Source organism: Miniopterus schreibersii (genome assembly GCF_964146895.1).
Source record: "Miniopterus schreibersii genome assembly, chromosome: 10".
Classification (NCBI taxonomy): Eukaryota; Metazoa; Chordata; class Mammalia; order Chiroptera; family Miniopteridae; genus Miniopterus; species Miniopterus schreibersii.
Window position 1 is genome coordinate 3,895,202 of NC_138110.1, and position 26,582 is coordinate 3,921,783.

The window sequence follows — 26,582 nt, forward strand, 5'->3', positions numbered from 1 at the left end:
CACGCCCTCCCCCATGCCACTCACCTCCCTCAACACCACCTAGTTAACTTTCACTCTTCAAAAACCTTTTTTCCTTAAACTTTTATTGACGTATAATCCACTCATTTTTCAGTATTTAAATATCAGGGCTTCCAAGTGTTCAATACCTTCACTGTTCCCTTAGGAATCAGTCATTTCCTTAAGCATATGTTAGGCCCCTTATGTGCTCTCACTCCACACTTCGTGGTTTTTTTTTAACGAGTCAAACTTCCATTTTATTGACAAATACAAAAAATGCCTCCTTTGCATATTATATATTTTTTCCTTAAAAGGCTTCTGAGAGTCAGGTAGATTAAAAGCTAAGAATGTGTTTCAGCTTTTATAGTGAACCTTTTAGAAAAGGTTTAATAACGTAAGTCACCACATCAGACAGAGAACATATGGTCCCACAATCATTTTTAGATCTATAGCTCATAAAAGTAATTAGATTCTGCACTGGTCTGCTCAAACAGAAGCTTAAAAATGTTTTAAGAAAATGGTCAAATAAATCACTTCCTGTATACAACTTATAGACTCTCCTCCCTGTAGGTCAGGTCCATGAAGGCAGATGCCAAGTTTATCTAAATCAGGGATTGGCAAACTTTTTCTGACACGGGCCAAACAGTAAACATCTTCAGCGTTTCGGGCCACAGGGTCTAAGTCATGACTATTCAGCTCTGCCATTGGAGCCCCAAAGCAGTGGAGACAATATGTGAATGAATGGACGTGACTGTGTTTCAATAAAGCTTTATTTACAAAAACAGGAGTGCCTAGTTCTCTTCCTATGGCCATAGTTTGTTGACCCCGGGTCTAAATCACCAGCAGCCAATTTAGCACCTGGAATATAATTTTTTCTTTAACTACCGGTTTTGGTAGTTAGATGGAAACTGATACTCAGGGGAGGTGGTTTGAGTGGAATGGTGGGGGTGGAACTGAGATAACAGCGGTTTGAGAAGTAAGCTTCAGTTGAGGAAGTAGTAACTTCTCTTTTAAGAGCTTCACAATTTGAGCGGCAGGCTTGGAGAATTGTACTGTCTTCATGGACAGGTACATTAGAAGCATGTTTGCATGCTGTGACAAGGCAGGGCTGGGGAAGAAAAGGGAGAACTGAGGAAGAGGGCGGCTCCAGGGCTCAGGTGTGTGGGAGGTGGGTCATGACAGAGGAAGACACCTGCTGAGGATGAGGGAACAAGGAAGGTGGAAGGAAATAAGGGGAAAGTCTTGTATTCCTTTCTCCTGTGAAATGTGAGCCAAGGCCATCCGGTGAGGAGAGTAGGATCGAGGAGGTTAGAAGCCCAGCATGCGTCAGACTGGGAGGGCTGGCAAACAGGAAGGAGGGGACACCCAGGACAGGGCTTTGGGCCTCACAACTGCCACAAACATACCTTTCACTTTTCTCTCCTTATTTGAGGGAGCACTTGGGTACTTCAGAGCTGTGTTTTCAGCTCTGACTAGGTATCAGGTGTGTCACTCACTGAGTCACCAGCACTTCCTGCTATCATTTCCTGTCACTTCACTTTCCCATGCAGGTAGCAACGGACCAGCTCTGAGGAGGATGAGGTCATGCTTTAAACATGCTATAAACAGTTCTTTTTTGGAGGATATTGAAAGTCATTTGAATTTTGGACAGTTAGTGGTAGTTTCACCTCCAGGCCTTCAAATGTGTATGTGTATGCAGTAATATGTTTCTCTATCAGGCAGAATTGACCTCCTCTTTCAATGGAACCATTTGATTGGGGGTTTGTAGTAAAAAGGAACCATTTGCTTGGAGGTTTGCAGTAAAAATAGCATTAAAGCGATTTAATTTTACAAGCCTAACACAGTATTAAACACAACTCACAGAGAAAGTATTAATATTATATTTAAATACCCTGAAAGGTTTTCTGAGTCAAAAACCTACTTCCAGTCAATGTCACTTATCCGAAGAACCAGACACCCTAAAAAAAATCTTACATTTCAACATTCATTAATTAACCAATTATCACTACTAGAGCATGAATGTGTGAGAAGGGTTCAGGATCTACTCTTTGACTTTGCAGGAAGAATGAAAACCATCAAAATGTCTTTTGGTTGACATGTGTGAAAAAATACCCAGTATCCAGACCTGTTTTTTTCTGCCTTATTTCAAGGTGTAACTACTGCTGAGACATAGACCGAAGGTTCTATGTATCTTCTAGACTTTAATTCCTATTTTCATTTTGAAGTTTTCACTCCTCACAAATCAAAAGGTAATTTTCTTAAAACACAGCAATCCTCACTGTACTCGATCTCAAGTTCTTTCAGAGATGACAGGAACCAATGTCTCCGAATTCACTAGCATGTACAACGGTGAGGCCTACCCCGGAACACACTTATTTGGAAGGACTTTTGACACATCATGAGATATATATTCAATAAATTTCATCTCTTACCCTATAGTTGGGTTGATGTTCGGATCAAAACTGTCTTCCACAAACCGCCATACAATACTTGATTTGCCCACACCGGTATCCTGAAAGAGAATGGTATGGATGAGTAAGGGCTAGCTGCTTGCAGATCCAAAAAGCTACCTTGTGCCATAAGTTCAGGATTTCAGAAAACTCATCTTGGGCAAATTTTTAGAAGTTAAGGGACACAATGGAGGTTTTCATAAGGATTCAATGGGAGTAATTAGGAGATTTCAAATGTATTGTAGGAGAGGGATTTTGCCGTTTTTAAGACTTTAGAAGCTTCGAAACACCCCAAGTTTCTGCTTCGTGTGAACACCGACAAACTCACTTTCTTTTTAACTGTATAAAGTAAACTAGGAACTTTTGCATTACTTCTGGGTAGTCCCGGGCTGATCCCAGCCCCTCCCTGCTGCTTGGGACAGGAAAGGCTAGTTTTGGAACCAGAGCAACTCCAGGAAGCGCGCTCCGAAATGGCACCACTGCCCCTAAGAGACAGGAAGCGATGGCTTCACAGTTTTGGGGTTTTCGGCTTTGAACGTCCTTCCAGGAAAATAAGTGAGAAGTGTCAGGGTGAACCCACAAGTTCAAAAACACCAAAATGACAGGGAAGGAGGCTCATGCTGCTTGCAGAACCCAAGGACCAGTTGTTGGTTTTACTTCGGGAGACTTGGCCAACTCTAGTACCTGGGTAGGAAACTACTTACAGCTACTCTTAACCTAGATGCAAGGGGGAGGCAGGGAGAGCTCTTGGCTTTGGGGGGGCGGGAAGAGCCCTGGGGTTGCAGCAGGGGCGGGGGAGGGTCGCTCCCGCCAGCAGGACCCTCAGCACCGGGCTCAGGGAGGGTCCCGGGCGGAAGGCGGCGCCCGCGCGGAGGCTGGGGGCAGGGCGGACGGGACGTGGGCACGCCTGGTCCCCGGCCGCGCGGCCCGCCCGGCCTCCCGCCGCCCTCCCGGCCGGCCCGCCGCCACTCACCCCCAGCAGACACACTTTGAGCTCCCTCAGCGCCATGGCCGGGAGCCCGGGCGCGGGCCCGCCGCCGCCCTAAGTGGAGGAGGGACAGGCCAGGCCCAGCACGGGCATTCCGCGGCGTCGCCGCACGGCCCAGCCCCGGCCGCGGGGCGCGCAGACGCGGCGGCCGCCCGTTAGCCCGCCCTCGGCCCGGCCCGGCCGCCACCCGCCGCGCGGGACCCGCCTAGCAGCCGGGACGGTGCCGGGGCCTCCCGAGCGCCGCTGCCGCCGCCATCTTCGGACGCCGGCCGGGTCACCTGACCTCCTCGCCCACCTCGGCAGCCACCTTCGCCGCGAGGGCGGGGCGCTGCTGGCGCCGCGAGGCGGGGAGGGAGGCGTGGATCCGGGGGCGTGGCCGGAGGCGGGGGCGTGGCCCCGCCACAGGCCGCGCCTCCAGGCCCATCCCAAGATGGCGGGTAAGTGGGGCTGGGCACCGGGGGCGTCCCCTTCCTCCTCAGCGGCGACCCCCCAGCGAGGCCCGGGGACCCCCCTCCCCGCCCGCCGCTGAGCCCGCTGCCGCAGCCCCCTCGTAACTCCTGTGTCTCTTGGTTTTCAGAGATCCCCCTGTACTTTGTGGACTTGCAGGATGACTTAGACGATTGTAAGTAACAGTTGGGGCGCCCCCACCCCTCCCTGGGAGCTTTTCTCAACAATTCTGGGTGCACGGACCGCCAGGGTGGTGCTACAGGCCGGATCCTCCTTGTTGGGACCCTGGGAGTGGGACCCCCAACTGTCTTGATCCGCTGGTGGTGGCTCCTCCTCCCTGGGCGGGGCGGCCGAGGATGGGGAGCCCTCCCCTCGGGTGAGGAGTTTGGTTGTTGGGAAACTTCTGACTTCCTGTCTCCTCCTCTTCGTCATCCTCCTCCTCTAGCGGAGGCCCGGGGTGGGTGGGGGGAGACGGCCTCCTTGGGGGCGCGGGGGGTTTCCCCAGGGCCTCTGCTTGCGCCCCGGGACCTTGCGGAACGGAGTGGGGGTGTCCTGCGCTCCGCGCCGCCGGCCCCGGGACCCCGCAGACCTCCGCGCGTCCTTGGCACACGCCCAGCTCCGTCTCTGGTCCTCAGTTGATCACTGGCACCCATATTCCTGGGATGGGTCTCCTTCACTTGCCCCTGCCTGCCCCCTCCTTTCCTTTGGAATCCCTGTAAGGACTGATGGCTGGGGGGATGTCCTGGAAGTGCGAGTTCGCTTTTGTGGGAATGAAGGTTTCCTCTCCATTCATCAAAGGTTTCTTGAGCACCTACTTGTTCTGGATCTACACAGATGAACCAGAATGCGGGAGGGTGCTCAGGGAGCTGGCTGTCCAGGGGGAGAGCAGACTTGTCAACAGATAATTCTGGGGTCCTCTCTGGTGAAGGGACCTGTACAAATGACCAAAATAGCTAACATTAATGGAAGTCTCACTCTGCTCGTCCCTTTTCCATCTACAAGTTTCCGAATTATAAGAGTTGGTGTTTATTTTTAGTTTTAAACTGTTTCTGCACATTTTCTCTTCTAGAGGGAGGCAACTTTTTAAAAGTAGAGTGGTACTCGAAGGGGCACTGAAGGTGATGGTTGGGAGCATGGGTTCTGGAATCAGATGGCCAGAGGGTGAAATCCTGTTCCACTCTGAACCTCAGTGACCTCATCTGTAAAATGGGCATAATGGTCCACAAAGGCTTTTGTGAAGGTTAAATTAAAAGATTTAGTGCTAAGCCTTGTATGTAAGAAACACTTAGCTAGCGTGGACTTCTCAAAGCACCGTGGCTGCAGGCAGTTGGACCTCTTTCCTGGCGGCTAGCTTCCTTCAGTCTTTTTTGTATACATACAAAAAGGAAGTAAGAGATTATATAGGTAAACATTATTATGATTTTACTTTGGCCCTGTTTCAACAAATATTGGGTTTTTGAGACTTGTAATAAAGATGGCCTTAAATACTCTTCAGCAGTTCGCTGAAGACTTGCCCCAGTTAAGAAGTAAACCACCATTATGGCTCTGAACATACCCGTGCCTTGAATAGGGCAATTCTAGGATCCTCCTGGGGCTTCCTGTTTGAGCACCAGTGTGGGCTGTGGCGTGCTGTATCTTATGACCTTACAGTATAATTGCTCTAATTGCCATAAAAGGAGGGCCTGTCCCCACCAATAGTTTATGCTGTCCTGCATCCCACCTTTACACCTCACTGGTGGTGTTTGGGAGACATTATCCTGCCATGATTGACAGCAGGAACCCTGAGGCCCTGTGACCCACTTCCTGCCTTTAGCTGTGTCAGCTTGGGCAGATTTCTCACTTACTCTGTCCAATTTCTTCATCTGGAAAATGACATGAGAATAGGAGATGACTCATAGGATTGATGGAGGAATAGATGAGATAGTACACATAAAACATTTTAGCCCAGTGCCCAGCATAATGAGTATTCAATGATTTTATTATTATTATTTTAATCATCATCATCATTGCTAGGCTTTCATATAAGATTTTGTGATTCGGTGTTAACAGCTGCTGCTTGGTGAGGTAGGTGGGGTTATTCTTTCACAAATGATGAAACTAGGAGTCAGAGTTTAAGTAACTTGTCCCATGCGGCACTCATGCATGGTAGAACTAGCTACCAAACTCTGTCCTTCCCACTCTTGTTCATCTTACTCCACCCCAGGGACCTCACAAGCAGTGTTAACCTGATGAAGGGGCATGGTGTCGGTTTGAGTTGCTCTATGCCTGTTGTCATCCTTGAGCATGTTTGTCTAAATGATGTGATAACCATTTAGGCTATAAGGGGCTTTGGGCAGGGACACGGGTCATCCTTTTTATAACCCAATGTCCTACATGATCTAGGTGTTCAATTAATGTTGTTACTGGTGACAATAATGGATTAGAAGGCTTGTCTGATTTACTTTGTGATTGTTGATTAAATTTGGGTAACTTCAAAAAGAAGCCTTAATGAATGGATGCCTTGTTTCTTTAAATCATTCTGAGTCTTCGGGCCATCACAACATAGGAAAGATTTAATTTTAGAGAATTAGCTTGCTGAAGCAATCTAACTTCCTCCTCTTGAGAGCAGCAAGTGTGTGGATTGCCTGGTATAGTGGTCCCAGTGGTGGACTGCACGTGGAGGGTGGAGCTCTATAAATCTGTGCCTAAGGGGCTTAAAGGCCTGTGCATGTCTGGGTGTGCTCGCAGCATGTGGACGCTGAAGAGGTATTATACTTGGTAAGGTTTGCTTGACCAATTAGAAATAAGTGTATGTCAGTGGTGGGTGAAAAAAAATTGAGGGGAACTTGTTACAGGTATAAAGGGACCTAGGAAACCTAGTGGCAAAATATAGAATGTGGTCAAATTTGGATTCCTGGTTGAACAAACCAGCTATAAAAAGATGTTATTGAGGCAGTTAGGGAAAACTGAGCTTGGACTGGGTATTACATTATGTTAAGAATTATTATTAATTTTGTTGGATGTAATTTTGCAGGAACCCTGAGGCCCTGTGACCCACTTCCTACCTTTAGCTGTGTCACCTTGGGCAGATCTCTCTCTCACTCTGTCCAACTTCTTCATCTGGAAAATGACATGAGAATAGGAGATGACTCATAGGATTGATGGAGAATTAGATGAGATAGTACACATAAAACATTTTAGCCCAGTGTTACAGCTTTGTTCAAAGAAGGGGCATATCAGACAGAAACAAGCATTTATGGGTGAAATGACTTGATGTGTGAGGTTTGCTTTCAAATACCGCAGCAAATAATAAACAAGCAGAAAGCTGGGAAGAAGGATGAATGGGAAAAGAGCAGAATCTTGATACTCAAAGCTGGTTGCTAGGGACATGGGGATTTATTATACTGTTCTGTTTTTGCATACATTTGAAAATTTCCATAACACAAAGTTTTAAAAAATGGTATGAAAGTTTCATATAGGATTAAACATCTGCACAAAGAGTTGGAGAGCTGGATTGCAGTTCTGAAGTTGGCTGCAAAGTTATTATTGGATGTATTCAGCTTCAAAAGACAGACTCATAGAATATATTAGTATTTGGGGAACACTTTCTTTTCAAATGTTTAGTTTTTAAGAGCTATCTGTGAAAGAAGTTGGAAGTAGTTGCGAACAAACGATATCTGAACCTTTGTTGAGACTAGTATTAGCTAGCTAAAACAGAAGAATAAAGGTAGACTCTGAGTCTTAATATTGGAAGGAGTGGTATATGTTTGAGCTCGAATAAAAGACATCCTCCAGAGCAAAAAAAGAGTTCCATTTCAGCTGCCCACTTTGTTCCATGTTTGTAAAAATGTTCTTCTCAGGCACCACAACCAAGCTGTGTGCCCCCAAAGCACATAAACTGTACTAATTTGAGCCTAAAACCAAAAGCGCTGAACTTTTTCTTTTCTATAAACTTGAATCAAAGATTGTTAATTAAAAAATAATAACAACTTCTCCATTAAGTGAAATAGTTTGAACAGGAACTTGAGCATGTTAATCTTGGGAAATAGAACAAAACCCACACATCAAACTATTTTCTAAATGAAAGATGGTCAATTTTTTTTTCCTTTTCTGTAAAGGATGAGATAGTAAATATTTTAGGCTCTTCTGATGTCACCACTGAAGCCATGACAGCCCGGAGGCACCCACTGGCAGAACATAAACAAATAGGCATAGCTGTTTCCTAATAAAACTTTATTTACAAACACAGGCAGTGGGCTGGATTTGGCCCATGGGGTGTAGTTTGCCAACCCCTGCCCTAAATCAAGCTCATTTCATTCTATCAGAGCCCATAAGTCTGTCAATTAGTTGAGCCAACCTAACAGGCTGTCTTTCCCACTAGGTTCAGTTTGAAGAGCTGAGCTCTGCTTTGTTGAATAACCCTTGACCAGTTGCTCAGACTTCATGCCTCATTTTTCCAGTTGCTGTCCTGAGGATAAAAACATGTGCCTATTTCCTCCCAGCCGGATGAGGGTGACAAGGAACAAAAAAGTCGGTGGTGGAAGCGGAATCAACTTTTGCTTCCCTTCCAAGAAATCACAATGCGTTTCACTTTTGTTGTCTGTATTTTCCAATTCCTGTGAGCCAAACAGATGATCAGAAATTCCTTGAACTGGTCTCTGTTTAAAAAGAATTTAAAATGGCTTTCTACATCACAAATTAAGATATTTTAAACAGAAAATTTGCAACAAAACCCAGCTAATGAAAGAGAAAGTGGTTTTGACCTTCAAAACACCTCTTAATCTTAACCCTGATGGGGGGAACACAGAGATGAGGGCAGATGGTTGCTTTCCATGTGGGAAATGAGTCATCCATGTAACAAATGTTTCTCCAGGTCCTCCAAGGTGCCAGCCTGTGGGAGGCGCTAGGGGTAGAAGGATGAATAAGCCTTGGGCTTCACCCCAGAAACACTGTTGCCTGGAGGGGAGTTGCCTCTGTAGAAATGGTGCAGCCGTGGCCTGTGGAGGGCCCAGAAGAGTGAACAAAGAGCTGGGCATTAAGAAAATAGTGACTCCATCTGCCAGCAGTAGGAGGGGAGGTGCCCTCTGAGTTGAGTCAGGCCATGGAAGGCGATGGGCATTCTGGGCAGAGGGAGGTAGAGTTGTAGTGAGGTCAGAGACTGGGGAACAAGGGCTGTCTGGGAGCGGAAGAGTGGGCTGAGGGTGGGGAGGTGGGGTTGGGGGCTGTCAGGGAAGAATGCCTCATCAGCCATGGGGTTTAGACTTGACCTGAGAGGCAGTAGGGAGTCCTTGGATGTTTTGCTGGGATTTCTATCTTAGGAAGCAACCCAGGCAGAGGTACAAAAGCTACCACTTCTTTTGGGAACTAACAACCTGGCAAGGGAAACAGCTTTTCAAGAATCAGCAGCTGGAGGGGCTAGAAGGGTTGAGGTTGATTGCTTTTCTTCTTGGGTAGAAGAGCCTAGAACACATTTGCATTATTTGTATCTACTCTGAAAATCTTTTTAAAAAAAGGATTTGAATGACCCAACAATTCCACTCCTGGTTATATGCCCAACAAAACATGATTATCTGTTTTCAAAGAGATGTGATCATAGCAGCACTATACTTAATAGTCAAAAAATGGAACCCACCCAGATTCTATCATGAGTACAATGGGTTATAAATTGTGGTTATGTTTACACAGTAGAAAACTATGCAGCTGTAAGAGCCAGTGATCTACAACTCTAGGAAAATATGGATGAACTTTACGAACATAATGATGAGTGAAAGAAGCCAGACACTGAAGGGTGCAAATCGTGCGATTCTTTTTATACAGAGGGCAAGACAAGCAAAGCTAATTTAGGCAGTTGGGAGGCAGGGGAGTGGTCACTTCAGGGGTGAAGGAAGTGGAGGGAGCAGGAGGGGCTTTGGGAGATGCTGGTAGAAGTTTTTCTTTCTTTTTTTTTTTCTTTTAATCCTCACCCGAGGATATTTTTTCCATTGCTTTTCAGAGAGAGACAGTGGAAAGGAAAGAGAGAGAGAGAGAGAGAGAGAGAAACATTGATGTGAGAGAGACACATCCATTGGTTGCCAGAGTAGATACACGCCCCAACCAGGGCTGGGGATCAAGCCTGCAACTGGGGTACATGCCCTTGGCCGAATTGAACCCAGGACCCTTCAGTCCTTGGACTGATGTTTTAACCACTGACCAGAACTGGCTAGGGTGGTAGAATTTCTTCTTGAGCTGAGTGCTGGTTACTCAGGCATGTTTAGTTTGTGAAAATTCATTATTTGTACACTTTTCTATATGAATGTTATACTTCATTTTCTCCCCCAAAGTATTGATTTTAAAATCAAGGCATGGGGAAGCGTAACTGTGAACTGTGGGGAAGGAGTCGGTAAAAAGGGAAAGATGGTAGAGAGCAAAAAGAGGGCAGATGAGTGCGAAGTGTGGGCTGTACGACAGGAATGGGACTGCACAGGAGTGGGACTTGCTGCATCCAGGGCAGAGCTGGCTGCTTTCCAGAAGGAAGAAAGCTATCTTCCCAACAGTTTGGTTAAGGGTCAGTAGAGAAGTGACTTCACACTGGTCAGCATTACTTGATTGTTTCAAATATTTTGAACAGTAGGAAGATAGTCACCCACATGCACATACAGGTGTTCTTTTATAACCTTTTTTTCCTCTTGCAATCTGCCTCGAGGCTGACTAGAGAAGTTGCTGCATTTTAAGGTAATACTATTCCATTCATTAGTACAGTGTAGACTCTAGTGCCCCCTCTCCTCCAACTCTGTCCCCACCCGCTGAGTAGGCAGGAAAACAGGCGCGCGGTATCCAAACGGAGCGGAGCGCACTCTCCGCCTGGCCCGCAGAGTTCTTTCCTGTCAGGTAACCTGAGAAAATGTTTCCCATTGACCGTCAGTGTAAAAGTCAGACTCGTAAATAACGACAGATTTTGGAAACTGTGATTAAAGCCACAAATCAGAGAGGAATTTCCATGTATGCACGGTGTAGAAAGGACGGCTGCTCATGAATTAAGTTGGTCTTTCCAGCCAGCCCATTGTGTAGTACTGGTAATAACCATCGGTGGCCCTCAAAGATTTGCAATGTAAAGCATTATGCAGTGGATGGACCTGCTCATACAAGGACTAATAAATCAGCCTGGGTCTTATTAGAGAATGGCATTTCTATAGAGAAAGTTTGCCCGTGCAACTTGCTGTCGAAATTTAGTTAAGCCAAGGAGGACCTGCGCTGTGCAAGGGTCAGTTTTCCCCCAAAGCCAGTGAAGAATCAGAAGTGTTCTTTATCTTTTAGATGGGCCAGGTTTGTCTACTCTAGCTATTAGAAGTAGTCCCAACTTAGAAATCTGCATTTGTATTTATAAGCCTGTTAGCAAGAACGATGAGACCACTTTAACACGTTAATGGATGATTTACTCTGGCTCCCCCCAAGTCATTTATGGCCTTACAAAGACTTGGTTTTTGTTCACTAAAGAGTGGCTAATGAGAAGCTCCAAGAAATGACTGATTATGTAAGTTCTACATTAATACATTCTTCTGTTGTTTTTTAAGTACAAATTTGGCAAATAGGCTAAATAACCTCCTTCTTGATGGTGATCCACTAATCATCTAACATTTTGAGACGGACAGAGTGGGCCACATCAATCATGTTCTCCCAACCAATGTCCTGTCTGTGTCAGAGACAGAATATTGGATCGAATGGATAATTGGGCTGGCCCAGGGTGGCATATCTCACCTAGAGTTATAGTGACAGGATGACATGTTGAATGGAGAATCGTAAATATCGGGAATGCCTGGAGAAGGGATTCTTAATGAAAATGCTTGCCGGGTTAGACGTGCTGTAACATTCTGCCCCCATCTCTACCTCTGTTCATGTCCAGGCCGATAAAGGTATCTCACCAGGTATGTTTTATTGTGTTTAGTTTTTCTCATCTTTTGACTTAAGACCAGTTCTAGCGAGGCGGCTCAGTCAGGGCTTGGTGGCTCCATGGGAGATCTCTGACTTCCTGGAACCACTGCAAGGAAGCAGATGGACACTCAATGCCCTTTGTCCGCAGCATTCTCTCCTTCATCTGGAATGTTCTTTCGCCCTGTCCCAGCGCCTCTTTCTTCCCATGTGGTGGATTCCCACTTGATCTTCAGAACCTAACTCAGCTGCCGCTTCGGTTCAGGGAAGCATCTCCCCATCTTCTCCCTTTTCCAAGCAGGCCTGGTTTCTTCCCCAGTTTGTTTACACCTGTATCCTGTGGCTCTAGCTGTGGGAGAATTGTGGGTTGTTATGTGTATGATGATCGTGTTCCCTTGGGAGCTTTTGGATTTGGGGGACCATGTCATTCTCATCTCTGATCACGTCTTCTGTTGAATATTGAGTTACAGTTTCCTGTTGTCACACGAAGTTAGCCATGCAGGAAGAGAGTATTTGGAGGTAGGTTCGCTGTTAAAAATCCTCCTGCTTTTATACTAGATCTTCTGATCCTTTTCTTGATGTAAAATGACCTATACAATTTCTTTTCTTGCTCTCTTTTTATTAGATTGTATCTACTGTATTTTGAACCTGTATACACATTCAGTTAACATTATACTTAAAACATTAATTTGTACTTAGCTGTTTTAAGACAGATTGGTGTTTTGTGAAAGCCGTTGACACACAACACAGGCAAGTGCTCACAGGCCCATTGTGTATTTTCACTAGGGAATCCTCATCCACTTTATTTTACCCCCCAGCTTGTTTTAAATGATAAAAATACTGACAGTGTTCATTATTTTTAGTAGATAACCCTTGAGTAACTACTTAGCATAGAGGAAGGTAAATCCTGATTTTCCCCAAGTTGTAGTTGCAAAGATTGTTTTTCTGGTGAGACTGTTAATCAGGGAAGAGCCTTTTTCCCCCCTTAGTCACCTAACATCAGGGTCAAAGGATATTGGACTGTTACTCTTTGCAAACTGATCAGAACCTCATTGAAGAAGATTCGGTCTTGTCTTTGGTTGTGTGAGTCAGGGCTGCTGCTTCAGGACCACCTGGTTTTGGTTGGACATGGAGATGAGCTGTACCTCCCTTAGCTTGTTAGCTGGGTTTCTAAATTTGAACTGTCCCCTGGAGGGCAGGTGGCAACCATAGCTGAGTGAGATGCAGCAGAGTCTCTGGGACATGGGCCATACCACTTAGGGAAGTGCTCACATGGTGTGCTGCAGGTGTTGGTGCTGAGCCTAAGGTGTGGTAGGAGAGGCCACCCACCCTGTGAACCAGGCTGGCAGTTCTTCTGAGTCCTCCTTCTGCTGGTCTTTGTTAGCTTTAAATTACTCATAATTTTTGGTAAAGGGTTAGTGATGTCCTGTGTAAACTTGCCAATGAACCTAACATGGAACAGAAAGTTAGAAGAAAGCAGCTTTTGTTCAAAAGTTCATCACAGTGCAGAAAGCACATAAAGGCAATCATGGTCAATTTTTTAAAATATATTTTAAATTGAGCCAAGAAGGCCTGGAGGTATTATTAGAAAGTACTTTCTGAGGACATCTTTGCTTTCCTGCATGATATTAAGCTTTCATGAATGGAGTAGGTAACTTTTTTTTCCCAAATGGGAGAAAATACAGTGAAAAAATTTGAACAAGGAATTATTTATGTGCTACTTCATATTTCATTTCCAACTTGAATGCTTAAGATTCCTATCCTTCTGGGTAACCTGGAGTTGTTGAGACTCCAAGTAATCGACTGCTCATGAAATTACCATGCAGACCTCAACTTATTGTTCTTATGAACAGTTGCCAGACAACATGCTCTCTTAGCAGTGGCTAAAATTGTACATTTTAGAAAGTTCTTTGTGAGAGCAGGAGTCATTTTATGTGCTACTTTCACTGTCAGGAGACACAATCAATAAGCTAGCTTGGCAGATCTTCACCATTCATTCATTCATTCAGCAACTTTTATTGAGTGCTTGCCGTGTGCCAGGCATGTCAATGTGTCAGTCACAGATTTTTATGCTGGGTGTGGGTGCAGGGGCAGAGTGGACCAGCTGGTAAACAGTGGACATAGGAAGTAAACATTCTGTGTGTGTTCCATGTCTTAAAAGGTTATGAATTCTCTGGAAAAACAGAATGTAGATCAGGGTAAGGGGGGACATGGGTGGGAGGCTTGCGGTTTCAATATAAGGTGGTCAGGGAGGACCTTGCTGAGAGAATGAATAGGCAAAGACTCGGAGAGGAGAAGGAAGTTACCACCGAGGACGCTTGGGGAGGCGAGCGCTGGGCAGAGGGAGCTGCCATGCAGGGCAGTCGCCCGTAGCCAAGGAAGTGACTGGAGGGTTTGGGAACTAGCAGGGAGCCTTGTGGCTGTGGGAGGGCAGGGAGGGCAGGAGGAAGAGCATGGGTTGAAGTCAGAGGGGCAAAGGCGGGTCGGGTCATTCCTGTTGACCTGAAACCCCTCCCTCTGCAGGACATCCACTCACCAGGGGCTGCTCAGGAACAACACCTGATATGTCTTTCTCTTTTACAGCAGTTCTCAACTGGGGACACGTGGCAATGACTGGAGTTACGACAATTTTTTGTTGTCATAACTTGAGGAGAGGGTGGGTGCTCTTGATATAGCTCATCAGCTGTTGATGGATTTAGTTTGTCTTTGAAGACTTAATAAAAGAAAAACATTAAAACGTCCTGGGAAGAGGTTATTAATCACGGTTTCTGGCCATAAGGCCTTCACAATTGCCTTAAAGGTAATGCTGGCTCTGGTTACTCACTTTGTGGGCAGCAGACCCAAATCTCACTTGCATGTCCATTTTAGTAAACTCTGTTGCTTTTATGGGTAGTTCAAAAGACCCAATACACTGTTTCCAGGTAAATAATAATAATATTATGGATAATCTTATGAATGTGACTCACAGAGGATTTTCTCATTTTGAAAGGGGCTAGGATGGTGAGTCATACGAGAAAATGTCTACTTGTATATTAAAAAAGCTTGATTTTCAGTACTTGGAATAAAAGGCACTGTCGTTCTCAGAGGAACGTGCTGTTGTTGATGGGAATGTTTTCTTGGATTCCGTGAATGCAGTTTTTCAGACGCCAGTCGTTTGTGTCCTGCTAGTCTTATTTCTGCATTATGTGTACACCGCATGTATTTTTCTCATGTCAGATAATTTTTTTATTTAAACACATTTTAGAAGACTTGTATCAGTTGTTCAGTGTGAAACTTCACCAAAATATAAGACAAAACAATTGTCTTAAAGTAAAACAATTAAAATCTAGACAGACCAAGTTGCTTACTAAGATTCCAAACCTGAGACCTGCTCTGTTCGGAAGGGAGATGCACTAGTGTCCAGGAAGTGCTCACACGCCTGTGGCAAGAGCAAGCTTCCTCTGATTCAGTCAGAATGAGCCAGGGATAATTTTCCCACTGTGTGATTTAGTGACATTGAATGGACCTTCCATGTGCCACACATGGAGATATCCTGTCCCAAGCTGTCCATCCTCAGAGGCCAGGTGACGGGCTGTGGATTTGCAGCCTGGCTGGCTGAAGACTGAGCCAGAGTCTGAGAGTGTGGAACCTCCCAGGAATAGCAGGGAGGCTGGATCTCTTTGGCTCTGGAGGGGACTAAAACTGCAATTCCATTTCTTAAAATAAAACAAATACCCTTAATTCAGATTTCTTACTATTTCAGATGAATTTTATATCTCTTTCCTCTCTGCCCCTCCTTCCATATGTAATATGTATTGCCAAAATTTAATTCTATATTCATTGTTAGGATGATTGAATATTTTTGAATAAGTCATGTACTTTATATTGAATGTTAGAATTCATTATTTTATTTTAGCAGTTATATTATAGTCTTTGACCTGCCTTCTCTCTTTTCTGAAGCTAAGATCTCTCATTTTTGCAAGCAGAACTGAATGAATTAATGTCTTGGCTGCTTTATAACTCACGTGGGTGCAGCTGCAGGTAGCTTTAGGCTACTGCTGCACCTCATTTTTGTGGAAACTAGATTTTCTCAGCTTTCTCAGGGGCTGCTAGACTCTCATGAATTGAATCCTGGTAATCAAAGTCTCAGGAGACTGATTTCTATAGAAACCAGTATTTATTAAGTGTCTGCTGTGTTCCAGGCTCTATATGACACAGTCCCAGGGTTTAAAGGGCCTCTGAGTTTAGCTGCAGAGACGGAAACAGCCTACGTGGAGTTAATAATGCGCCACTTTATGTAAAATGCTGAAACCTGACAACTGTGTAGTTCCCATCGTTCCCCTCCTATTTTGTGTTATAATTTTTATTATATAGTACATCTGCATAGGTTATAAATGCCACAATAGGAAGTTATAATTTCCGCTTTGTATTACTGTAAGCCATCATATATGTTTTGAGGAAATTAAGAGGAAAAATAGTTTTAAAAAATTTACCCACATATTTGCCATTTCTAATGCTTTTGATTTCTTTTGAAGACAACATTTCCAAATGGTATGATTCCTTTTCATCCTGCAGAACTCCTTTTAGCATTTCTGTAGTGTATGTACATTGACTGGCTGTGTTTAAAGGGTGTATTAAAAATAAATACTTTAAATTTATATAGTGTCATTAGCCAATGTTACCTTAATAAAAATAAACAGATAAATCAAAATGTTTAAAAATTCAAAAAAAATTTTTAGGTGGTGTTTTTTGTTTTTTTAAAATTGACGTTTTTATTTCATCTTCATTTGGGAAAGATATTTCCCTGGATATGAAGTTGTGGATTGACAGTTTTTTCTTTCAGTCCTTTAAAGATATGTTTCCAAGGACTTCTGCCTCCATTGTTTCTGGTGAGTAGTACAGAGATCATGTGAATCATTACTCCTCATATGTAATGGTTATTTTTCTCTGCTGCTTTCAAGATTATCATCTTTGGTTATCAGCAGTTTGACTAGGATGTGTCCAAGTGTGGTTTTCTGTGTGTTTATCTTCTTGGGGTTTGCTGAGATCCTTCTGTACATTTATTTCTTTCACCAAATTTGGGGAGTTTGGGGGCATTATTTTATCATCTCCATTCTGTTATGTTCATGCAATGAATTTTTGAGTTTCAGATATTATTTCCATTTTAGAATTTTTATTTGATGTCTTTTTATAGTTAACATTTATTTGCTGAGATTCCTTATCTTTTCACTCATTATAGGCATAGTTTTCCTTTACACCATAAGCATTTTGTAATAGTGATTTTATTTTTTAATCCTCACCTGAGGATATTTTTTCCATTGCTTTTCAGATAGGGAGGGAGGGAAGGAGGAAGGGAGGGAGGGAGACATCGATGTGAGAGAGATATATCGATTGGTTGCCTCTGCATGTGTCCCAACCAGGGACAGGGATCGAGCCTGCAACTGGAGGTATGTACCCTTGGCCGGAATTGAGCCTGGGACCCTTCAGTCCCCAAGACAACGCTCTAACCACTGAGTCAAATGGGCCAGGGTTGTAATAGTTGCTTTGAAATCCTTGTCTGAAATTCCAACATTTGGGTCCTTTTAGAGTCAATCTGTTTTGATTTTTTTTCTATTTTAGCCAGTTCATGTTTTCCTGTTTTTTTGTTTATTGAGTAATTTTGGATTGTAACCTGGATATTGTGAATATTATATGCAATAAAATCTCTGAAATTTGTTATATGCATTAAAAAGTATTGATTTTTTTGTTTTGTTTTGTTTTAGTAGGCACTTAAATTGAGGTTAAATTGTTACCCCTGTCTCTCCTCTAGTGGATAGTATCCCAAATCTCAGTCCAGTTCTCTTAGCTATGCTGTGGAGTTTGCCACACAAATTCTTGATTTGGGGGCCAAGACAGAGTTTGGGCCGAGTTTAATACAGAGGCATCCTCTCTCTGATGTTTTTCTTTCCAAGAGTCCTGCCTTCCCCCCCTTCCCCACACGTACACTTCTTTCTAGTGGCTGTGATCGCTCTGAACACTGGAGATAGAAACATAAACAGTATCAGTAATATAATGTGCTCAGTGATTTAATTATAATGCTGGAAGCTGATAGTTTCGGAGTGCTTATGTGTGTCAGCTGCTTTATAACTATGTCTGTGTGATGTCTGTCTAATGTAGTTTAATCTGCACTACAGCAATCATCCGAGGTAGGCATTCCTTTTAAGGTGAGAAAACAAGAGTCAGAGATTTATCAAATTAACATACCTTATGAGAGTCAGAGCTGAATCTCACAATCAGGAGTTTTGACTCAAGATCCCACACTCCTACTGATTATTTTTTTGCCTCTAACATCTTGTGAGAGATCTGGGATATAACCTTTAATTTTTCTCTGTTTTCATTAGATGCTTTTTTTTTTTTTTTTTGCCATTGGTGTTCTACAGTCTAAGTATGGATTTATTAATCATTCCATTCAGGATTTGTAATTCTTCAGATTGAATCTTCATCTTTTTTCCCATTCTGGAAAATTGTTAGCCATTCTCTCTTTGAATATTGCTTCTCCCACTTACCTCCAGTTCCTCCTTCTGTAACTCCTGCTGGATTTATTTTAGACCTTACTGCTCCATTCTTCACGTGCCTTGATTTCTGCTGAGTGCTTTCCAACTCTATTTCTCCGTGCAGTGTTCTGGGCGATCTGTCAGATCAGTCTTCCAGCTCACTGACTCCTCTTGAGCTGTGTCTAAACTGCTATTTAAGCCAGCTACTGAATTTTTAATTAAATTGTTTCTATTTTTCATTTCTACTTGGTTCTTTCTCAAATGTGCATGTTCCTCCCACCCCTCACTCTCTTCTTTTTCATTATGACATCTATTTTTTAATCTTATTCATTCTGTGTGTAATTATTTGCTAGTCCATTTCAGGTTTTTCTAATATTTCTAATCTTGGGGTGCAAATTCTTGCTTGTTGTGTCTGCCAACTCTTCTTCTTGATGGTTTGTGACCATGTATAGTTTGAAAATTTTTATTCCCCACTTATTTTCAGCAGGGACTGTTTCATGAAATTGCATGGTTATTGGATTGCGACAGCCTCTTTAGATAGCTTTTTTCTGTTACTGCTGGGATGTCTGAAATTGGAGTAAATATGGACAGTGACCCTCTAGGTCAGTGTGGGGCTCCTGCACTTTGCAGGTAGTGTAAATCTGGACTCTGCAGTCATAGGTCACGCAGGCCTGTGTTTTGATTTTTCAAGAGTGACTACCCCTCCTCCCACTTCTGTCATAACAGAAGGCCTGTTCCCACAACTGTTTTATCCTGCATGAACTTACTTTCCCAACATCCTGATGGGGTAAGGGTGAGGTTTCATATTCAGCCTCCATAGGACAATGTGGACGTGCAGAGATATTAAGTCACTTCTCTGGTCTCACAGCTGGTGCGTAGTAGTTGGGGAATTTGTTCCAATCCAGTGCCCATGGGCTCAGCTGCCCTGCTCCATTGAATGGAAGGAGGTGCCTGCCCTCAGCTGGGGGGGTGGGGGTGAAGGGAAACCCAGGCTTTAGGAGGAAGAGTCTGTGTGACCAGTGGCTCATTGTTGGCCAGAGCGAGTTGGGGAAGCCTACAGACATCCACGTGGAGGGTCTGGTTGGGTGTTGCCAGGCCAGAGGTGTGGGTCCATGGGCATTGAGCCACAGGGTGGGTGAAGCTGTATGACAGGCACATTTATGACAAGACAAGACATGGGGTGGGCTCTTTGTCAGACTCTTGATAAGGGGTCAAACTTACTGTTTTTCTTTTGACCATTTTAAACCTGTTTGCATAGAACTCCATGGCCATTTTCATTTGGTCACTTGCTTCCGAGTTCCCTGGTAGAGGAGATGTCCCATCCACGATGAGAGGTGACTCCAGTGTCAGACCGATGGCACTAGAAGGGCATTCTGTTTTCCTCATGACTCGGGTCTTATCACCTTCTCCTGGATGATGAACCTGCTCCCTTCTTTTAGGCCAGGGATGCGGAACCTTTTTTCTGCCAAGGGCCATTTGGATATTTATAACATCATTCGAGGGCCATACAAAATTATCGACTTAAAAATTAGCTATGAAAAAAGCTCCTAATTTATTGAATTTCGAGTCCTGCCTGCGATTGCCTTGACAGCCAGACCAAATGATTGCTCGGGCCGGACGTTCCCCACCCATGTTTTAGGTGATGGTCAGGTTTGCAGTCCTCAGAGGCTTCAGCCGGAGAAGGCTGTGAAGTGCAAAATAGGCTGCAAGGCCGTGCCTCTGCCCAGGTGTGACTTGTCTCAGTCGAAGCACACTTAGGAGTGTGTTTTTCCCCTCTTCCCCTTCAGATGGATTTGAAGACTATGGTCCAGACTGTGACAGCATGAGAGTGACAGCCTTCTTGGACATCCCAGGCCAGGATCACCTGCCTCCCCTCACTCGCCTGGAGAAGTACGCGTTCAGCGATAACGTCTTCAACCGGTAAGCTCTAGCTGTCCTGTGCACGTTCACACCCCTGTGCACGTTCACACCCCTTGTTGTGTCTGGTTTAACCTGACAGTGATGGCCGCTGCTCTGTGACAGCTTTGAGGGGACTCATGGATGAGGTGGCCTGCGGGCTGTCTCCAGCATGCTGGGGTTCTGTCTGAACCCCAGCATCCATTGTATTGGGTTTTTCTGTTATTCTTGTTACCATTTTACTGACCACCTGGTAAGCCAGGAAGGGAGTGTGGCTAGGATGTCATGGTGTTTAGATAATGGGAATTGTAACTGGGTTTCTTTCTCATGTGCACTACTTGGAAAGGTAGTGTGTGTTGGTGACTGGGACACACCCCTTGGAGCCTTGCTGGCTCATTCTATTTGTTGACCGTGTTTCAGGGACACTCCTGCAGCTTGTCCTGCCCCATCTAATGTCATCCCTTGTGGTGCTGGCAGGAATCTACTCCAGGCTCAGATGACCTTGACTCTTGTTTCAGGAAGAAAGTAGAAGCTAAGGCGTGTCTTCCAGTTTAGGGTCTGCTCCCACATGAATCTAAAAGCATTCTTCCCTCCTGTCTCAGGGAGAGTGTCTCTTTTTGTCCACTCCCTCCATCAGATATGCCTCTGTCTGTGTCTTCCTTTTCACCCAGTACAGCCCCTTTCCCTCCACTTACAGGCCATTTCATGTCTCTCGTCTGGACTTCTCTACCTGTGGCCTTCCTTCATACCTTCCCCTAAGGATACCATTCTTCTGTAAAGACTAGATGCCACTCAGAATCTCTTTTCTTACCTTCCATTCACTCTTACTTTAAAAATTATATTCTATGTCTTTTCATCTATTAAGTCATCACAGGCTCCCAGAAATTGCTCCTGAATGAGTCCAGTTATTATCCCAATTTTGCAGATCGGAAAATGATGGTACTCTGAACGGCGTCTTTTGATGAGCAATTCTTAATTTAAATGTAGTTCACGATCTAGCCATTTTTTTTATACTTAGTGCTTTTCATGTCATGTATCAGAAACATTTGCCTCCCCCAAGGCCACCAAGATATTTTCTTATATTGCTTTCTTGAAGTTTTATTTGTTTTACCTTCCACCTACAGATCTGTGGTCCACGTGGAATTGCTCTGTGTTTGCGTGTGATGTGAGGTAGCAATCGGGTTTCATTTCCTTCTGTGCGGTATCCAGTGGACCCAGTGCCATTTATGGAAAATACTACCTCTTATCTGAGCTCTGCATTGCCACCTTTGTCTTAAATCAGGTGTCCATTTCTATTATTAGAGTACCTTTGGTTTTCTCACTGTCGTGAGCAGTCTGTGTCGGGATGCACAAAGCAGGCATTCCTGTATACCCAGGAGCAAGCGCACTGTCTCAGTCACTGCAGCTGCACCCCCAAGCCTTGGTGTCAGGTGGAGTGAGTACAGTCCCCTTACTCTGCAAGCACCTTGACCGGGGATCCAGCCTGAGACCCTTTGGTGCACAGCCGGCGCTCCGACCCACTGAGCCATACTGGCCAGGGCTAAGAGATTGTTTTTAACCGTTTAGGAATAATTTCACCCAGAAAAGTTTCAGGAATAGAAAGAATTCTTATATATCTTTTCCTCAGATTCATCAATTGTTAACATTTTACCACATTTGATTTATCATTCTCTGTATTTTTGCTTTTTTTTTTGAGATTAAGTTATAGATATCTTGTTGCCTTTCCTCTAAATACTTCATTGTGCATTTTTCTAAGAACAAGGACATTCGCCATTCACTTGTATAACCACAATACAGTGATCAAAATGAGGAAATTTAACTTTGACACAATACCGTTGTCTAATAAAAAGATTTTAATCAAATTTTTCCAGTTGTCCTAATGGTGTCCTTTAAATCAGGTTTTTTTGTTTGGTTGGTTTTTAAGTCTAGAATCCAATCTAGCATCACATATTGCATTTAATTTTTGTGTTTCTTTGGTCTTCTTGAATCTGTAACAGTTTCTCAGTCTTTCTTTGCCTTTCATGATATAGTTGACATTTTTGAGGCATACAGGTCATTACTTTATAGAATAAACTTACTAAGAGTTTTAAAAATCCTCAGTGAGTTCTGAATTTTACATAAGGTTTCTTTTACATCTATTGAGATTATCAGATGATTTTTCTTCTTTAATCTCTCTTTAACTTTCTGTAAAACTTCTGTTGCTGTGAAATATAATGCACGAATAATTGGATAAAATATACATGTAAAGTCTAAGGCTTTTTTATGAGGCATGTACCTATGCAGCCATTACTCAGGTCATCCTGGAAGTCTGCCCCCCATTCCTGGTCACCACTTCCTCCCCGCCCAGTAGTACCACCATCCGACTTACCTTTATCACATCCCTGATTTTCTTTCATTTCTAGCACTTAAGTATCTACCTTCAGATAATGTAATTTTATTTTATTGTTTTGGAACTTGAAATATATGAAATCCTGTAGGATATGTTTCTTTGTGGTTTTGCATATAGTTGCTTCTTGTAGAACAGTGTTCTGATATTTATCTATTGTTTTCTCACTATTATGAACAGTTTTGTGTCTGAGTGCACATAGTAGGCATTTCTGGATATCCAAGAGAGAACTACTATGTGATGGGAATGCTAACCTCTACTTTAGTGACAGTGCTAGTTTCCCAAAGTGGGTGCATCAGCTTTTAGTCCTACCTTTGCCCCACAGTTTATCTGCCAATTGGTATTGTCAGCTTTAAAAATTTTAGCCAACCTGGTAGTGTGGTTGTATATATAATGATGCTGCTTTGTGATTTTAATTTATATTTTCCTTAGGAGTTTGAACACCTTTTCTTATATTTGTTGCACATCTGTATTGTGTGTGTGTGTGTGTGTGTGTGTGTGTGTGTGTGTGAAGTGCCTGTTTAAATGTTTTGTTGGGGGTGGGGAGATGGATTGTCTACCTTTTTTCCCGTTGATTTGTAGGAATTCTTTGTGTATCCAGATTTCAGACCTTCGTCAGTTTTGTGTGGTAACCATCTTCCCTCACCCTGCAGCTTGTGTTTTGACTCTCCTTGTGGTGTCCTTTTAGTGACCAGAGCTACTCATTTTCATGTAGTTACATTTATCCACATTTTCCTTGAAACTTAGTGCATTTTGAAGCTTTTTAAAAATGTCTTCCTCCACCCCAAGATTATAAACAACCTCTTTTTTTTGAAAGAGTATTGCTTGAAAGGCTTTAGTTTTTTTTCTTTCACATTTAGGTCTATAATCTATCAGATTTTAATTTTGGTTCCTGGTGTGAAAGAGGTGTCCAGCTTCATTTTTCTAATTGTCATAATAGCACTTATCAAAAGTGCATTCTTTCTCCAGTGCTCTGGGATGCCACCGCTGTTATAGTCCAGTACTGTGTATGATCCCACTGTCCGGACTGTCCCTCTTCTAGTGGCCTGTCTCGCCCTTAGCCAACCAGATCTTAGCCTTAAGATTGAACTGAGCAAGACTTCCCAGCTGTTTTCCTTCTTTGCTGTGACTTGTTATTTTTTTTAAAATATGTTTTTTATTGGTATTAGAGAGAGAGGAAAGGAGAGGGGGGGAGAGAGAAAGAGAGAGAGAGAAAGAAACATCGATGTGAGAAACATCCATTAGCTGCCTGTTGCACACCCCCAACTGGGGATCGAGCCTGCGACTGAGCCATGTGCCCTGACTGGGAATCAAACCTGCGACCTTTTGGTGCACAGGATGGTGCTCAACCAACTGAGCCACGTGGGTCAGGGCATGACTTGTTATCCTGGATCCTTTACATTTCCATATAAGTTTCAAAATCAGTTCATCAGATCCTCATAAAACAAGACAAAACAAAACACCAGGATTTTGATTGAGTTTGCATAAAACCTATAGGTCAATTTGGAGACAGTTGCCCTCTTTACAATATTTAGATTTCCAATCCGTAAACATGATATATCTTTCCAGTTATTTAGGTTTTCTTAATTCCCCAATAAAATGTGATTGTTTTCTCTGTAGAAGTTTTGTGCAGTTACACTGGTGTATTGCAAAGGAAATCGGAGACATATTATTTTATCCAGTTAAAGACTTCACTCTAACTGCAGTGTCATTATCACACTCGGCCAAATTAGCGATAATGCCTTCCAGTCCGCCAGTCTACTTACAGTTTTCCCTGACTGTCTCAGAATGTCTTTTTATGGATGATTTGTTTGAATCATGATCTAATTTCATTAGGTCATTGTGTCTCTGAAGTCTTTTTTTGTTTATAGTTTTGTCCTTTTGATCTTAAATTTCCTTAAATCCCTAATTGATTATCCCTCTCATCTCCCCCACATCATTTCTTTATTGGAGGGGTCATTAGTCTTGAGAATTCCCACAATCTGGATTTGGTGGTCATTATTCTCACCTTGTAATTTAACGCATCCCTTTGTTTTACGTGTTTTCTGTAAACCGAAAATTAAATTTGGAGACTTGATTAGATACTGCTTCAAATCCTGTTTTTATTTATTTATTTATCTAATTTTTTTATTTTTGTTTTTTCCTTTTTATTGAATTTGTTGGGGTGACACTGGTTAACACAATTCTACAGGTTTCAGGTGCACGGTTCCACAGCACATCGTCTGTGCACTATCGTGTGCTCACAGCCCGAGTCAAGTCTCCATCCATCACCACCTCCCCTGTGCCCTCCTCCACCTTCCCCACCCCTCTCCCCTGCCAGTCAGCTCACTGTTGTCTGGGTCCATGAGTTTTTCTTTTTCGCTCAATCCCTCCACCGCCCCCACACAGCCCTCCCACCCTGCCCCCGACAGCTGTCATCCTGCTCTCTAGCTATGCGTTTGTCTCTATTTTGCTTGTTAGTTCATTTTGTTCATTAGATTCCACATATGAGTGAAATCATATGGTGCTTGTCTTTCTCTGACTGGCTGCGCATAATGCTCTCCATCACATTTTGTTTTTTAACAATACTTCATATGTTGTTTTGTGTACTTATTACAGAACCTCAGGAAACAATGTCTGGCTGCCCCACTTTTGGAGAGAGATGTTACTGTTGAGCAGTGGGTGCAGGTGTTGGATGCTTTCATTGTAAAATTCCTCACCAGCCTCCCTCTAATGATGTTAGCGGTCACAGATAATCACTGCTTAGGTCTGTTATTTCATTATGTGTTGGAAAGTGGTAATTTTCTCTTTATTGTCCGTGAAATCTGTAGTATGGCCCCATTTTCCACCCTGTTACTGGTTATTGTTGCCTTTCTCTCTTTTTTCCCTTAGATAATTCTTACCAGAGGATTATCAACTTTATTAGTTATTTCAGAGCATCAAGTTTTGGCTTTGATACTCTCTATTGTATATTTCTTTTCTAATTCAATAATTTCTGCTCTAATAATAATTTCTACATCATTTTCTTACTTGGAGATTTTTTTTGGGAATTTAATTGCTGTTCTTTTTTCTTCTTGTGAGGGATGCTTAACTTTTTGTTTTTATTTTTTGACCTTCTTTTATAACATCTGCTTTTTACATTGTAAGATTGCTATTAACCACTATAAGTACTTAAGTATTATATTGTCTTCATCCTTAAGCTCTGATGTGTCATATTTCATTACCTTTCAGTATAAAACATTTTTAATGCTCATAATGATTTTTCCTTTAACCAATGAGTTATTTAGAAGTGTATTGTTTAATTTCTAGATACTTGAGAGTTTTCCAGGTATCTTTCTGTTATTTGATTCTTAGTTTAAGTCTTTTTTTTGTCAGAGAACATACTTTGTATTATTTCTCTTTTTTAAATTTGTGGAGATTTATTTGATGGCTCAGTATGCTCTAACTTGGTGAATGTTCCATGTGCACTTAGAAAGAGTGTGCGTCCCAGTGGTGGAGTATCTTATAAATATCCATTAGGTCAAGCTGGTTGAAAACACTGTTCATGTCTTCTACATTCTTATTTATGTTCTGTCAGCTACTGAGAGGAATGTTGGAATCTGCAACGATGATTATGGATATATCTATTTTCCTTTCAGTTCTAACAGTTTTTATTTTGTGTATTTTGAAGCTCTCTTCTTGGGTGCATACACATTGAGCACTGTTCTGTTCTCTTGAATAATTGCTCTTTATCACTGTGTAATGTCCTTCTTCATCCCTGGTAATACTCCTTTTTCTGAAGCTTACTGTGTCTGACACTAATATATACACTCCAGCTTGCTTTATTGTCTGTGTGGTGTATTTCTGTCCTTTTATTTTTATGTCTTATATTTAGAGTGTGATTATTGTAATTGGTTAGGTCTTGCTTTTAAAAAAATCCAATTTAATAATCTCTGCATTTTAGTTTGAATGTTTAGGTCATTTACACTTGATGTTACTGTGGATATGGCTTGGTTTGAATCTGCCATCTTGCTGTTTCTTTTGTGTGTGTCCTAACTCTTCTT

At 43.0% G+C, this 26,582-nt stretch overlaps 2 protein-coding genes across 3 annotated transcripts in view; one reads left to right on the forward strand and one right to left on the reverse strand.

Annotated features, from left to right (window-relative positions):
* RAB22A (RAB22A, member RAS oncogene family) overlaps nt 1-3,715 on the reverse strand; it is a 43,703-nt gene extending 39,988 nt beyond the window's left edge. The window contains exons 1-2 of the mRNA XM_081148152.1: nt 3,421-3,715; nt 2,430-2,509 (exon numbers count right to left, since the gene is read on the reverse strand). Coding sequence (XP_081004278.1) covers nt 2,430-2,509; nt 3,421-3,456 — 116 coding nt within the window. The 5' untranslated portion in view covers nt 3,457-3,715. The remainder of the gene's footprint in view (nt 1-2,429; nt 2,510-3,420) is intronic.
* A 96-nt stretch (nt 3,716-3,811) lies between these two features.
* The window catches only part of LOC308562243 (serine/threonine-protein phosphatase 4 regulatory subunit 1-like), a 66,295-nt gene continuing 43,524 nt past the window's right edge, over nt 3,812-26,582 (forward strand). Inside the window, exons 1-3 of one of the 2 annotated variants that reach the window (XM_081148150.1) lie at nt 3,812-3,872; nt 4,013-4,057; nt 20,066-20,198. In XM_081148150.1, the coding sequence (XP_081004276.1) occupies nt 3,866-3,872; nt 4,013-4,057; nt 20,066-20,198 (185 nt within the window). In that variant the 5' untranslated portion in view covers nt 3,812-3,865. Of the gene's footprint in view, nt 3,873-4,012; nt 4,058-16,588; nt 16,635-20,065; nt 20,199-26,582 lie in introns of those variants that run through there. The other variant, XM_081148151.1, reaches the window with a different exon arrangement.